General features: G+C 44.7%; 2 protein-coding genes across 3 annotated transcripts; both read left to right on the top strand.

Annotated features, from left to right (window-relative positions):
• Positions 1-227: 227 nt before the first annotated feature.
• On the top strand, positions 228-9,506 carry scrn2 (secernin 2). Of its 2 annotated transcripts, none has more exons than XM_079999924.1 (9): positions 228-280; positions 3,009-3,171; positions 4,893-5,074; positions 5,461-5,660; positions 6,666-6,881; positions 7,026-7,191; positions 7,708-7,888; positions 8,520-8,676; positions 9,124-9,506. In XM_079999924.1, exons 2-8 carry the CDS (start codon positions 3,010-3,012, stop codon positions 8,670-8,672), a joined length of 1,260 nt encoding a protein of 419 aa, XP_079856050.1. In that variant the 5' UTR covers positions 228-280; position 3,009; the 3' UTR covers positions 8,673-8,676; positions 9,124-9,506. The 2 variants fall into 2 exon arrangements, with proteins under 2 accessions (XP_079856050.1, XP_079856049.1); XM_079999923.1 differs by lacking the exon at positions 228-280 and adding an exon at positions 488-551.
• Positions 9,507-10,308: 802 nt separating this feature from the next.
• On the top strand, positions 10,309-13,898 carry LOC307228689 (uncharacterized protein). The gene is made up of 4 exons (XM_079998450.1): positions 10,309-10,394; positions 11,082-11,678; positions 11,872-11,970; positions 12,106-13,898. The coding sequence occupies exons 2-4, from the start codon at positions 11,100-11,102 to the stop codon at positions 13,360-13,362; spliced, it is 1,935 nt and encodes a 644-aa protein (XP_079854576.1). The 5' UTR covers positions 10,309-10,394; positions 11,082-11,099; the 3' UTR covers positions 13,363-13,898.
• Positions 13,899-15,739: the final 1,841 nt, after the last annotated feature.

Raw genomic sequence — 15,739 nt, 5'->3', positions numbered from 1 at the left:
CCCAGACTGCAGCAAGATGTTTTAGCACAGCACAGAATTACATATACGTATGTACACTTTTTTTTTTAAGTTATTTATTTATTTATTGTATTTTTTTTCCATATATATATATATATATATATATATATATATATATATATATACACTACACAAACAATCGCGCTATAAGAATATGAGTCTACGGCGCGATCTGGCAGCCGAGCACATCTGGTACCCAGGACCACGGACCGACCGCAAGGCCCACGCACTAGCTGTCCCGGACCACCAGCTCCAGCTCCAGGTAGCAACCAGTGAGCGACCACCGTCCGTGGGCAGACCCCTCTGCTGCTGGGGGGTGTGTGGGGGTGTGTGGGGTGGGGGTGTGTGTGGGGCACTTGCTCCACGTATAGAAGCGCTTGTCGAAAACGCCCACGGGACGCGCACGCGGACCGGGGGCGTCGCGAGGCCTTTAAGCGCGCGGCCGCGGGCCTCTCCCCGGTCACGTGACGCGCAGTCGCCGCAAGCCGCCCGCACCTGCTCGCGCCCACACTCCGGTGCCGCGGCGGAACCAGGTAACGTTTGGCGCGGCGCGATCTCGGCGCCCGGTGTCGTCCGGCTTGGGTAGTTAGACCGGACCGACCTCCACTACAGAACCGACCAACCGACTCAGACCTTCTGTGTCTGTCGCGTTGGCAACGCTGCGACGCACGCGCTCCGCGGAGAGGCCCTATAATAACGATCAGAATAATCCGCGGCGATAAAACACCGATCGCCGCGGATCAACGCCGCCGCTGTGCGGATCGCTGATTTGGCGATCGCGCAGTTGTTTTTTTTTTGGGGGGGGGGGTGTGTGTAGGGGGGTGGGGTTTCCGGGTGAAGTCGATTGGGCGTCTGGATCCCGACGGGAGTGCAGCGCCCCGGTGGGATTTGTGAGGCTTACAGTGAATAAAGTGCTGCAGTTTCCTAAACCTAATCCCCCTAAAGGGCTGAGCGCCGAGGGCTGCAGAAAGGAAGACTGTCCTTCTTTGTTCCTCAATGGGTTTTTTTGGGTTTTTTTTTCTTCTTCTTCTTTTGTCCAAACTGCACTGCATAAACGTCTCAAGTTGTCTTATCTCAACCTAGTCAATTGGAATTCTGGCGGCTAATGCCGTTAGGCGTTATTAAGGTGTAATTCACCCAAAAGTTATTTCAACTTATGAAAGAGAAACTATATCTTGCATGAGTGCGCTTACTAATAATATTACATGTAGCCTGGGTGCATTCATATTAAAACAGATAAAATGGAACTTTCCAAGTGTCTAAGTATCCTAGAATCCTCTCCCTGTAAAATATGTGTAAGATTAAGTATGAAATATGATCTAGTATAAAATATGATCTTAAACTACCGTCTATGTGCATAAAATACATTTTTATAGTTTGTAGACTTACACATCATACTCCATTTCTAGTCTTACCCAATGTATTATTATCAAGTGTGCTGGCAAGGTTGCACACTTACTGATACTGCCCATGTTATTATTGCAGGGCTGGAACACTATTGTTGCTCAGATTATTATTATTATTATTATTATTATTATTATTAATCTTTTAATTCAGGTTTTTCGGGCTAAAAGTGTCTGAAACGCGGCAACCGCAGTGTGCACAGACATATTTGAGGTCTCGTTGGAACCAAGACGTTTAAAACGTGTTGTTAGTTTGATCAGTATCTATGTACATTTTGAGCAGTAATTTGTGAATTTAAGTAATACATTCCTAATATGACTAAACTGGACCCTGTGTATTACTGCCTGCAGCTATATTATAATTATCGCTGGCGTTCACCTCCCACAATTCTCAAGCCAAGTACATCAAATTGGCCGGCTCAATTCCGACAGGTGTGCTATGGCATTGTGGAAGGTTTCTGCCATTGTACTAAATATTCTTCTTTTTGTGCCAAGATTTTGCCCAGGAGGTTTCCCATGGGAAAATAGGAGTACGGCTGAGAAATGTTTCCATTTTGACACACATGTCTAACTCGCAACAGCTCCAGCAGTTTTGCAAGTGCACATCTTATACATCAAAACGTTTTCTCCCTACATTCACAATGCAAAAATCTACCTATCAGAGGACTATCAGAGGACTCTGATAGGTGTTTTGAGTTACACATTTGGCCTGGGAGTTAAAGAAAAATTGAACGCCAAGAAATTCAGTCGTTGTGATGTCACAAAGAAATCCTCCTCACAAAGTTAAGCTCCCAAACTGTCTCCTAGAGTGTCCCCTAGCTTCTAGACCATCTCCTAGAGTGTCTCCTAGCTCCCACTGTCTCCTAGAGTGTCCCCTGGCTCCTACTGTCTCCCAGAGTGTCCCCTAGATTCTAGACGGTCTCCTAGCACTCATATACACACACAAACAGCCACGCAGGTTCAGCCAAACTTTTACAATTTCTCCATTAACTGTCTAGTATGAAAAATATGCCTTTTAAACATACAGTATAACATACAGATGAGACGTATTCTGTCCTGCAGGGACTAAGTCCAATTTTTACCAAGAGTGCTGTTTTTTGTGTGACCGGTCAGATCGCAAGGCAAACACTCGCATTTCACGATAATAAACAACGCTTCACGAGAATAGGGTTCACAATAATCCTATTGGTCTGAGATAATCATTACTACAGCTGTTATAAGAGACCCGTTCAGTCGGCGTCCCGGAGCTGATTTACAGATATGCAATCAGAACTCCCTGCGAGTTGTCTACCACGGACTGTACAGGATGAAGAGACTGCCCAGAGTACAATTCTCCATAACTTTAAACAGGGTTCCCTATTCTATTATGTTTAAATAGTCTTTTGCATTCATTTACCGAATCATATCCTCTCTTAATTGCACATCCTAACAAAATTAATTTGATTTGAATATAGGCCTACTTAGAATGACTGCCAAACCAGCAGCAGCTGCCATCACCAGCAGCTCGTTGCCACCCCATGTCAAATGTTCTGGCTGTTTATCCACAATAAATATTTAATGTTTATTAACCCCCTCCACTGTTTACAGGATGGCAGAACCTCCTTTGTCATGTGACTGTTTTGTGTCCTTGCCGCCCGGTTCTCGCGATGACCACGTGATCTTTGGGAAGAACTCGGACCGACCTCGGGATGAGGTTCAGGAGGTCGTCTACTACCCTGCCGCCTCTCATCCGCCAGGCTCTGTGGTGGAGGTAATGAACTTCAGTAAACTGATCAGAAACGTCCAAAATATCCCCTGTGTGTCTGTTTACTTGGGCCATTACTGAGAGCAAAATCTAAATTCAGGTCCAATCACCCAGACCTAAAAAGGATTGACTTTTTCTTGTCCAAAATGATCTCTTAAGGCGCCCTTGATCGAGGCACATCCCAATTTGTCTTTGTGGAACCGCCCATTGTCCGATAGCATACTACACATCGATCAGCCACAACATTAAAACCCCTGACAGGTGACGTGAATAACATTGCTCGTCTCGTTCCAGTGCCAGCTGTCAAGGGTTGGGATATATTAGGCAGCAAGTGAACAGTCAGTTCTTGAAGTTGATGTGTTGGAAGCAGGAAAAATGGGCAAGCGTAAAGATCTGAGCCACTTTGACAAGGACCAAATAGTGATGGCTAGACGACTGGGTCAGAGCATCTCCAAAACCACAGGTCTTGTGGGGTGTTCACGGTATGCAGTGGTTAGTACCTACCAAAGGGATCCAAAGGCTCATTGATAGGCGTAGGTAACGAAGTCCAGCCCGTCTGGTCCGATCCCACAGAAGAGCTACTGGAGCACAGATTGCTGAAAAAACTGAATGGTGCTGTGATTGAAAGGTGTCAGAACACACAGTGCATCACAGCTTGCTGCATATGGGAGCGGTCAGAGTGCCCATGCTGACCCCTGTCCACCACTGAAAGCACCTACAATGGACACGTGAGCGTCAGAACTGGACCATACAGCAATGGAAGAAGGTGGCCTGGTCTGATGAATCACGTTTTCTTCTACATCATGGGGATGGGCGGGGTTAGGGTCCGATCCGATGGAGCATCTGTGGGATGTGCTGGAACATCAAGCTCGATCCATGGGGGCCCCACCTCACAACTTCCAGGACTTACAGGATCTGCTTCTGACGTCTTGGCGCCAGATACCACAGGACACCTTCGGAGGTCTTGTGGAGTCCATGCCTCCACGGGTCAGAGCTGTTTTGGCAGCAAGAGGGGAGCTACACAGTATTAGAGGTTATTAATGGCAGTTTTAATGTTGTGGCTGATCGGTACTACACCCAGCTGTGAATGTTAGTGTACTGAAGCAGGACAACGTGATCTAGAAGAAATCTGTTTCTTCCTCAGTGCTTTATCTATTGTCTTAAGAAACCCTGAGACCTTATTTGTACTGTACATGCATTGCAGACATAGAGGTTGGGAAGTATACTGTAAACAAAAAAAGTAACTTTGAAATATGCAGCGCAAACTGGGAACATCTGGGAGCTTACACACTGGCACACATTATGAACTAAAAATATTGTGTTCTTGATTGATTGTTTCCTGTTCTTTTTGCTTGGGAAAGTTCCATTCTGAGTACACTGGTGTTGTTGGGTTAACTGTAAGCCTTTATTACGCGTTGTGGCAAAGGACTTTCTTCCCATTCAGGATTTCCCCCACAACATTACATTCTTAGTGAACTGGGGCCCCAGCCCTCTGTGTGACCGTGAATATCACAGGGTATATAATGAATGAATGAATGAACCACATCGGTGGCTTTAATCTCATCAAAGTCACTGAATGTTAAACTTCAGGGCAAATTATTCTGGAAAGTCTGAGCAACTAATACTGTATGTGTCATAGTGTAAATATTGTACTGAACTTCAAGCACTGCACATTGGATCGTACAAAGAGCTAGAGCCGGATTTTCTCTCTCTTTCTCCCTTTGTAGTGCACGTACATCCAGATCCCCCAGGCAGAGCACACCCATGCTGTGATCCTCAGCCGGCCCGCCTGGCTCTGGGGGGCCGAAATGGGGGCCAACGACCACGGGGTCTGTGTCGGCAATGAGGCCGTCTGGACCCGCGAGCCCGTCGCCGCCGGAGAAGCTCTGCTCGGCATGGACCTCGTGCGGTGAGCGGCGCCGCCCCTGTCTTCCCTGATCAGATAATGGTGTAAACATCTACTGTATTTCTAAGTCGGTATGGAATGATGTAAGGGTTTTGTCAGGCGTTATCTTCAGGCGTTTTTTAAGTGTGAGTGAGTTTTACACGAGAGGTGTAATAAACGTTGGTTCTTATCTGTTCATCTCTATGACATATGAGTCCCATAACAAATCACAACTAACAGTATAATAAATTAGAGTGGGCAGGATTTCAAAGGCATCGGCTGTTTAGGGTTGGTGACAAGCCTTCCGCGGAGGGAAAATAAAAACTTTTTGTGGAGCTTCAGAAAGTGTTTTTTTTAATTTACTTATTTCTTTCTTTTCTTTCAACCAAAACCTCAATTTTTACCGGCAGCTTGGGCCTCGAGCGCGGCGACAGTGCCCGGGACGCTCTGGCGGTGATCACCGGCCTCCTGGAGCAGCACGGCCAGGGAGGGCCCTGCAGGGAGGACCCCGAGCCCTTCAGCTATCACAACACCTTCCTCCTGGTGGACCGCAGCGAAGCCTGGGTGCTGGAGACGGCCGGCAGGCTATGGGTGGCGCAAAAAGTCTCAGGTGAGTCAGAGGCCGGCGGTGATAATGGCACATTTGAGTTTGAGACATTAGTGTTATTAGTAATGCCGCAATACTGTGACTTGTACTTACTGACTAACAGCCATATTGGCGTCACTAGTTATCATACTGCTACTTCGTGGTCATGTGTAGATATATGTGTACTTATTTGTTATTTATTATCTTGTTTTTATTTATATCTCTTTCTCGACTGCGCTGTTCTTTGCTGCTGTAATGCCGGAATTTCCCTCTGGGGATTGAAAAAGTGTTTTTGTATGTTTATATAAGGTTTTCGACTGAAAGACCAGAATATAATACAGCGTGTCTTTATTGTCATGTACAAGTAGGATACAATGAAATTCTGTCCCCTGCATTTGACCCACTCCTACACGGTGGGCAGCCGCGGTGCAGCGCCCGGGGGTCCACCTCCAGCTCTTTCACCAGTGCCAGCGACTAAACTAGCCGTGAACCTTCTACTTCTTGTGCGGAGGGGCTTTCCGTTAAGGTTGTTTGTGAGGCCGAGGCAGATAAAACACCTTGAAGTAAATGTCTATGTTTTTATTTCATTACACATTAGTTTAGTTACCAAAGCCTGGTCAGAATGGGTCATTCAGTTTATTATAAGTACCATTTTATATACAAGGAATTTACCATGATGAGGAGCGGTGTGTTTCTCCACAGGCAATTAGCATTTTAAAAAAGCTTAACAGTCGAAAAAAGTACAAAATAAAATCAATACATTTATATGAAATAAAATAAAAACAGCCACATATACACAAATAGCCAAAAAATACAAATGCAATTTGATGCACAGGATAACGTGTGCTTTTTTTTCTGGAAAAGGAAATGGACGGTTCAAACATTTCCCTCCCCCGTGGGACATCAAACCCTTTTCCACCCGTCGCCTTTGCGATTGCGGGAGTCATCCCAAACTGTTTTCCTGTTAAAAAAAAGAGCTTGACGTGTAAAATGTGTCAACCTGTCAACCTGTCGGACGTTCCTTCCCAGAGGGCGTGAAGAACATCTCCAACCAGCTGACCATCGGCGCCGAGATCTCCACCGAGCACCCGGAGCTGCGGAGCGTGGCCCGGGCGCAGGGCTGGTGGGACGGGGAGGGGGAGTTCAACTTCTCGCGGGTGTTCAGCCCCGAAAACCCGCCGGTCCGGATGGAGATGGCCAAGCGGCGCTACAAGGGCGGCACGGAGCTTCTCGTACGGCACGACGGTGAGGGGCGGGCGCGGGCGGGATGTGCCGGGGGGTTAGGGCGGGTACAGTATGTACGCAACGCCGGCGCTGCATTTCAGGTCGACATGCGACAGCGGCGGACGTCTTTGTAAAAACCCCCTCGACTGTTCTCCCGCCCTCAAGGCTCTGTGACCGCCGAGGTGATGATGTCCATTCTGAGGGACAAACAGAGCGGCATCTGCATGGACTCGGGGGGTTTCCGCACCACGGGCAGCATGGTGTCCATTCTGCCCAGGGACCCCGGCCTGCCTTGCGTCCACTTCCTCACCGCCACTCCGGACCCCTCCAGGTGATTGGTGATTTTCTCCCATCCCGCATCAACGCTTCCCCTGGAATTTGCGCGTTGTAAAGTCGAGTCAGGTCACAAGGCCACATTTCACGTAGAAATCAACAGCATCCCCTCGTCCTGACCCCGTCCGGGCAAGGAGAAATAGATTAAAAAAATACAATTTCAAAAAAAAAAAAAAAAAAGTGTGTGTGTCTTGTTAGTTATTCCGAATTAATCTATGAGTTTTGTTTCGCATTGTGAGCTGGCGTTGCCGTTGCTGCAGGATTGATTTCACGGCTGACCCGCTCAGACTGCTCAAATGCTTCCACTTGTGCTCAAAAAAAACCCCTCTTTTTCTCTTCATCTCTTTACATCTGTTCCTCCCTCTTTCTTTGCCCTCAGACAGCAGGTTGATGGCAGTCTGTCTTTCTCTGCTTTTCTCTCCCTCTCTTTCCCCCTTTGTACCTGGGTCGCTGCCCCCTCCCACACCCCCCTTTTTTTTTTCGTTGCCTTGGAACCCTTCCCATGACCCCGCAGGTCCATATTCAAGCCTTTCGTCTTCTCCGAGTCCATGACCCCCGTGCGGATGGTGGTCTCGCCGGAGTTCGGCCCCGGCGACCCGGCGCGGAAGCAGCCGCGCTTCCAGAGCCGGGTGGACCGCCGGCATGACCTGTACAAGGCCCACCAGACCGCCCTGCACAACATGGAGACCAGCCCGGTGCGTAACGTTTGACCGCGCAGGGCCAGGGGATAAGATTCACTTTGACACGCGCAAAGGGGCGTTCCACTCAAAACCCGATAAGGATGAATTATCATCTATTGATAATTAAGTGATAAATCAGCTCGTAGGTTGGGTGCCAAATATACTTTTTATTAACTGTAGTGAATTTCCATATAGTAATAATCTGTTTCACGCGGTCGCAATCACTAAATTGACATTTTACCCATTAAAATGTAAATTAAAAGTTGACATTTTCAGTATTCTGTTTTAGTTTCCTATCCAGAATGATCTCAGAAAATAAAGTAATTACTTACATTACAACCATCTCGGAATGCCTATTGAGCTATTGTGTCCATATGACTAGATCTATCTGTGTATGTATTTTTTCATTATAATTTACTTCCAGTTCTGTCTTAAGAGCCCCTTGTAAATTTAAATGGTTCATCTCAGGGGGTTTATCATTTCTACAAATGTTTTTTGTTTTTTTTAAACAAAACATTTTTACTTGCACCTTAATGACTTGACCGACTCTCAAGCTATTTTATTTTCCAGGTACTATTTTGCCTGGGATTTTTATCTGCTCAGATGTATCTCTTTCTCACTCGCACACACTCTACGTTTCTTTCAGAGCGAGGGCTTAGCAGTCTATGAAATTCTGAGGGACCTGGAATCCCAGTGTTTGGCCGACATTTTGGCGATGCTCAGCGGAGAAATACCAGGCGAGGAGCTGGGGGACTTATTCTTCGACTGTGTTGACACAGAGATTAAATTCTACCAGTGAGGAGGTAAGAAGAGGACTAGATGACTGTTTTTTCTGGTGTTCTCTATTGTTACCTGGAGCACACTGAAAAAAATAGCCACTGGTTTTATTTTATGAATTACTTATGAATTACTTATATATTCTTTACATATTTTTTTTTATATATTTTTGTCAATTTAAAATTTAGAAAATAGGGATTTGATAAATTGTGTGTGTGTGTGTGTGTGTGTGTGTGTGTGTGTGTGTGTGTGTGTGTGTGTGTGTGTGTGTGTGTGTGTGTGTGTGTGTGTGTGTGTGTGTGTGTGTGTGTGTGTGTATATATATTTGAAAACCTATAAATATGATATGAAATATATCAATAAAAAAATTCAAGGTAATTTGGTTTCAATTACTTTTTTTCAGTAAATTCATAATGGTTTGTTTTTCAGTGTAATAAATCAGCTGCCCTAAATTAAACTGCTCTCTGTTGCAGCGCCCTCTAGTGTGAATCCCTAGTGCTTGCAGATGAGGAGGAGATGGCCCTGGGAACCTGGGAAGGCCAAGACTCTGCTTCTGCCTCACTCACACAAAGCACATCACTAATATCATTCCATTTGAAACACAGACTAAGTATCTCAAATTGACATGTGATGGGAGTGTTAATCATGTTAATCATCACCCCCAGGGATTCTTGACTGTACCTCACTAGTGAGTACAACGATGTAGACCGTGTGTGTGTAGAGACGTATGGCATTGCACAAATTCTTGAACTGCGGCATTTGTTGAACGTCTTATTAATTGTTGCAAAAGAACAGAGTGATTTGGTGGCTGTCTTCAGGAAAGATCCAATAAAGAGTGTGCACTGTCTGTCTTTCAGATGCGTGATGACATTTGAATCCCATGTGCAAGTTATTTTTACAATTTGAATTACAGTTATAAAACTCAAAATGATTCATACATTTTGGACGTGCATCCAAAACTCCACCCAGTGGAAGGCAGTAGCTCCGATTTAACGTAGCCCATGTAAAAATGGGATGGATACAGATCGGTGACCTGTTTGATATATAACATGAGCGTGCATGTTTGTAGTTGCATGCAGAGCATTTTGTAGGGAGCCAAACCGCAGAAGTCAGGACACTTTCATTTATCAAGTAATGGCTTCTTTAGTCTGTAGGTTACAGGAAACATATAAAGCTATATAATTATTATTATTTTTTTATATATAAATATGGGTAAAAAAAAAATATACAATTCGAACCTAGTTGCAAACAAGAGACGAGCGACCTGACAACATGAAACAATTGAAGGATGTGACTCGCACTCCGGTGCAGTAGGGGGCGGTGTGCGGCAAAAGCGGCGATCCGCCAAACAACACACACACACACACACTCCCGCTGGCAGCGTGGAAAGGGTGGAGCCTGCAAATGGAGAAGCTCCGCAGTTTCGTGTCTTTGGGAAAATTGAATTTTGCATTGGAAAAAAATAAATAAATGAGATAAGACGGAGGTGCCGTACATGAGGACGGACATCAGGAAGACCGGGGACGTCAGTATTGTGCCCAGTGATGACGTAGTAGCCCACGTCATAGCCCTGCGCCCGTGCAGAGCGCAAGCGTACGCCTCGCTCCGTCCGGGAGCGCGTTCGTTTTGCATTTAATAATATTTTAACTTGTTAAATCTACTAAGTTGTCTCGAATTACTAGGTTTTGGGGGTTTTTTTTAGCCAGAAGGCACCGGAATAACGGCAATGATCGGGAGTTAAAGGGTAAAATAAGCGTGTAAACGTTGTGTAAGCTAACGCTAGCTAACGTAACCGAAAGCTAATTGCGTGATAAACTTACCTGCTGAATGTGACGTCACCATTGATTCACAATGTCCTAAGGATTACGTTTTTTATCCATTGTTATTATGCTAGTTTATAGTCGGGACATAAATGCGGACGTATGCATCTATAAGGCGGCAGAAATATAACAACACTAATTTGCAGCTAGCTAGGGGTTTCATTTACAGTTGGAATATTTGACTTGAGTGAAATTGTGACATTGTCGTGGAGGTTGCGCTGAAATACAGGAAAATACTGGAATAGACCATCATACCACAGCTTTACCAGGACTTGACTGATCAATAAAAGTTGAGCAGTAAATGCTAATGTATTTGATCGGTATTCTGTATCGGCTGAGGCCAGGGGAGTCACAGTCATGAAATTATAGCTGACATTTAATTTTCATACAAGTAATTGCGATTAACAATTTAGTTGTCTTTTTGGGCGTTTACATTTTTTTCCGCAATTTGGCGATTATATAATGTCTGTAACAGCTCTAGCTGATATTTAAAGTTAAGGAATATCTGTCCAGCGCCGCCTGAGACCTCAGCCTGCCTCCGGCTCTGCTTGGTCTTCTCGCTTAAGCCTTGTTGGCTCATTACAAAGCTTATATTTCTCCATGCACCGCAGCTCACCCCCCTCGTCACGATGAACTCAAAGGAATCCGAGTACGGCCAGAAACGGCAGATCGGAGAAAGAAGCCCAAGACAATGGAACGATCATGACGACAGATGGAGAGAAAGGCAAGACTATCGCAGTGATCTACCACGAAATGGCCACAACGTCTACACTGGAGGCATCCACGACGACATGGAGAGGGCAAGAGAGAAGCGGCGCTACAGTGACTCGCCTCAGACAGCATACACTACAGAATCACTAAGTTGCAGCCGAAACAGGAGCGGCCCAGCAAAGCGATGCTCCCTCAATGACAGAGACACTGCCTTTGATCCAATGTTTGGTCGCTTATCGTTCGAGTCCAGGACTTCACAAGAGCCGAGAGTCTCTTACCAGAGACAGCGGAGGCTCACGGACGACATGGAGGACTGTTTTGAATACAGGCAACGTGAGGATTTAGATTGGAGGCCAGCATCGAAATACAGAAGTTCTGAGGAGTGCACTTATAAGAAACCGCGGGAAGATTTTGCATGCAGGCACCCACATGAATATGACAACGATGGACGGTTCCCAGACAGGAACAAGGAACATTCACCTCAATATTCTTCAAGGGTATGTCAATTTTTCCTTTCACAGTGATTGTTGAACTCATGTCTACAAATTATTGACATGTTAATTTGAACAGAAATGCTTTATGTGTATTGCAGTTCCAAGTTGAGACACCCATTTAGCCAACACATTAATTAGATGTATGTTTTGTATCCACTTTGAATGTGTTTGACCAAAAACTATTTCTTTTGGCCAGGTCTGTAACAGAGACAGAAATGACAGTCCTGTCCGTCCAGACTATGTTGACGACTGGCAAACAAAGACCAACTATCCTGTGGCTGAAGCAAGTGGACAGGTACACTTTGCTAGTAGTTAATTTGATTATTGAAAGTATTGTAGCTAACTTTTCGAGTATTTTAAATATTTTCAGTGAACCAATACCTTGTAATATCCAATTTTTATTTTTTTGTATGTGTTTTCCCTCTTCAAGGTCTTTGAGAGAGAGCGTAACGCCTTGAGTCACGATCCCGACTTCGCCAAAGGTCTTACTGAGCACGTCTCTGCTAACAAGGGCTTCCAGCTCTTCCTCAACGTGCTCAACAAAGGTGTGGACGTCAACATGCTCACCAAAATAGTGAGTCACACTCCTGCAGCATCTCAGGATCCGCTGCACTCTCCAAATACGTCCCCCACCGCTTATCCCGATCGCAGAGGCTCTCGGGCTCAGGAGATGCTCCAGAATAGCCTGCACTGGAATGAGAACCGTGACTCCAAATGTGAAGGTACCTCGCGGCAGGAGCACCACGGTCTCATTGGTGGGGGGGAAAGGCACGAGCGATACGGGCAGAAGGATTTTGCTAGAGATTTGGACTTGCGCCCCTTTTCTGCTGCAAAGGCCGATGTAAGAGGCGGCCATATCGATGCTACCAGAAGGTCCACTTCGCCCCCGGCGGCGGAACCGATGCACGTCGCACCCAAAGATGAGCAGAAATGTAGGCAGATGCAAAATTTGTTGCAAGCCATCGGCGTGGACCTCGGAATGGAGGAGCTGGGAGAAATGTCAAGTCGGATTCAGAAGCGGTTGTACGGGAGGAGAGAGAGCGCAGAGAGCAGGGACGCCGCCAAGGACACGAGAAAGGAGACGAGGCGGGTGTTCTCCCCGGGATCCACGAGCAGGTCCTCGTCATCGGGCAAATCTAGTTTTTGCCCTCACACACAGGTGGACGCCTCGGAGATACACCAGGCAGTTTGCCCTCTCGGCGGCAACTCTGTAAAGAACAGTGATGCTGGTCAACAACACAGAGAAGCTGCTGTGTCCCTGTGCCCCCCACCTGTCACCACTCCCACTTACACCATGTCTCAACCACCTCCGACGCCCGTTATGCCCCCGTTTCCCTCAGCCCACTATTTCCCCCACATTTATTCCACAGCGGCTCCGCCCTCTGCTGTTCCCGCCGTTGCTCCCCCTCCTGCCCTACTCCCACCCCCTCTCTGGGGTCCACCAGTCAGACCAATGCCCCCTTTCCCCTACCCCCCTTCCTATTTGCCATACCCCGGGGTTCCACCCTTCCCTCAATATTGGCCGCCCCCGCACCCGAGCAGCACATTCCTTCCAGCAAACGGCGGTTGTCAGGTCGGGAATTTTGATTTTAAACCTCTGTGTCTCACTCAGGCTCCGAACACCAAGCAAAAACCTCAGGCAAGGCCCCGCTGTTTGCAGACCATAGACACAGATCACAAATCTTGACAATCATCACCGTACAGGTTACAAAACTTTCACAAGAGTTGACGTGACATGATACTCAGCTTGTTCATTTTGGGGAAAAAGTGGGACAACTGCTAAACTATGTGACTTATAGACATTTGTCTGGTCCAGGAAAGACAGAATTATATTTCAAAGGAATTCTTTTTTTTTTAATCATTTGTTTTGTAAGTTTGGTGTGGGTGCATGTTGCTTCCAACGTGCATAATTTTGGAACAAGCAAATCGTACCTAACCTGGCATACTATTGTTTCCCTTTTAACCTCTGAGTCACAAAGACACAATTCTATACAGTGTATTTTGATGGTTTCCCAGTTGGTTAGAGGCCTGTGTCTCACAAAAATGTCCATTTCAATTTAGCACAGTAAATAAAAATAAACGTATTGCCACAAAAGGTGTGAGTCGGGTGTGATTACCCTATTGTAATTGTATTGTAAATGTTATCAAACACACATTTCACTTGACTGATTTTTTTTCTTGTTTCTAAATGTGTTCAAAATGTTACACAGTAGTACAATAAAATACAAACCCCAGCCGTTGCCAAATGGATTCTTCTACTCTAATGTGGGTAGTCTTTAAGCATATTAGATATACTTATTGCAAGGAATGTTAATTATTCTCCCAGTAAAGCTGGAGTAAAACCTTAAAATATTTCCAAGTATACTTTTGCATCACAGAACCTCCTGGGAAATGTACATTATGACATACATGTTACACCACAGACAGTTCTATGTCTGCATAGCTCTGAAACAGCCTTGTGTACATCACTGAATAGCTCCCGTTTATTATTTTGTCAAGCCGAACCAGACCTGCATCAGCCCCACGTTGAGGAAGAAAGCTGAATTAATCATTTACTAGTTTATTAATAGTTTATTGTTGCTGAGTTTTGACTATCATAAATATATGAAAAATGGAATATGCACCGTTTCTCACCATGCAGTCGGGGGACCCCGAGGGGTCAATGAAGAGGATCCAGAGGCGATCCTGGCCGAATGATTAATGGTTAAAACTTAATTATTTAATTCCCCAAGAAACACTGTTATGATGGTAGTTTCACCTATCTCCCTTAAGTTTAGACGGGTATGGAAGTTTTGATTTAATCATATCTGCTATGTCGTAGTAAAATATCAGATTGGGCTTCTAGAGACAAAATGTTATCAAATGGGGTCAGTGCCCTAATGGGTATGAAATTAAGCATTATTGTTAGGTGTTCCTGTATTTTATTTTTTATCTCCCGCTTTGGGCAGATGCTTTCTTGACTCTGGTCTTGTAACACCTGCATTTCCACCTGGGGATTAATAAAGTGTGATCTTATTTTATGAAAAAGGTTGAGAATCACTGGAAAAATAAGAAATAGTTTCTTCTTGCAAATTTGAATGTATGAGGAATTTGACATGGTGAGGATTTGTGCGTTTCTCTGAAAGCTTAACAGTATATATAAAAATATACAGAATATACAAAGTGGGATTCTATGTACTAAATACATTATTGGTATATATAGATACGTCTATAGGGTATAAGATAAAATAACACTATTAATCTCTGGAGGGAAATATATTTATAAATTATTAAATATGAATGATATAGATGATTAAAAGTATGAATTATAAATGAATGTATGAATTGTATATATATGTACAACTGTTATAACTGTTAATATATTGCAGGGATATAATAACGCATGGGGTGGTGTGTTATAACTGTTATTATAACTGTTCATATATTGAAGGGATATAACGCCTGGGGTGGTGTGTTATAACTGTTATTATAAGTGTTCATATATTGCAGGGATATAATAATAATAACGCATGGGGTGGTGTGTTATAACTGTTATTATAAGTGTTCATATATTGCAGGGATATAACAATAATAACGCATGGGGTGCTGTGTTATAACTGTTATTATAACTGTTCATATATTGCAGAGGTATAATAATAATAATAATAATGCATGGGGTGGTGTGTTATAACTGTTATTATAACGTTCATATGTTGCAGAGGTATAATAATAATAATAACGCATGGGGTGCTGTGTTATAACTGTTATTATAACGTTCATATGTTGCAGAGGTATAATAATAATAATAATAACGCATGGGGTGGTGTGTTATAACTGTTATTATAACGTTCATATGTTGCAGAGGTATAATAATAATAATAATAATAACGCATGGGGTGGTGTGTTATAACTGTTATTATAACGTTCATATGTTGCAGAGGTATAATAATAATAATAATAACGCATGGGGTGCTGCGTCATAACGCCCTCCCACCAGGCGGTGGCGGTGTGTCCTGACGCAAAGAGGGCGAGCGTCGTGCCGTCGTCCTGCAGTAACCGCTCCGGTCCGAGCTGAGGTGAAGTGT

Source organism: Zeus faber (assembly GCF_960531495.2).
Source record: "Zeus faber genome assembly, chromosome: 4".
Taxonomy (NCBI): domain Eukaryota; kingdom Metazoa; phylum Chordata; class Actinopteri; order Zeiformes; family Zeidae; genus Zeus; species Zeus faber.
This window is presented reverse-complemented; position numbering and strand designations above follow the sequence as displayed.

What these genes read in the sequence shown, in the direction of transcription:
- scrn2 (XM_079999924.1), top strand. Translation starts at nt 3,010, where the DNA reads ATGGCAGAACCTCCTTTGTCATGTGACTGTTTTGTGTCCTTGCCGCCC. An exon ending in CGCCAGGCTCTGTGGTGGAG is followed by an intron (nt 3,172 to 4,892) that starts GTAATGAACTTC and finishes CTCCCTTTGTAG; the next exon opens with TGCACGTACATCCAGATCCC. An exon ending in GCCACTCCGGACCCCTCCAG is followed by an intron (nt 7,192 to 7,707) that starts GTGATTGGTGAT and finishes ATGACCCCGCAG; the next exon opens with GTCCATATTCAAGCCTTTCG.
- LOC307228689 (XM_079998450.1), top strand. Translation starts at nt 11,100, where the DNA reads ATGAACTCAAAGGAATCCGAGTACGGCCAGAAACGGCAGATCGGAGAA. An exon ending in CACCTCAATATTCTTCAAGG is followed by an intron (nt 11,679 to 11,871) that starts GTATGTCAATTT and finishes TCTTTTGGCCAG; the next exon opens with GTCTGTAACAGAGACAGAAA. An exon ending in TGGCTGAAGCAAGTGGACAG is followed by an intron (nt 11,971 to 12,105) that starts GTACACTTTGCT and finishes TCCCTCTTCAAG; the next exon opens with GTCTTTGAGAGAGAGCGTAA.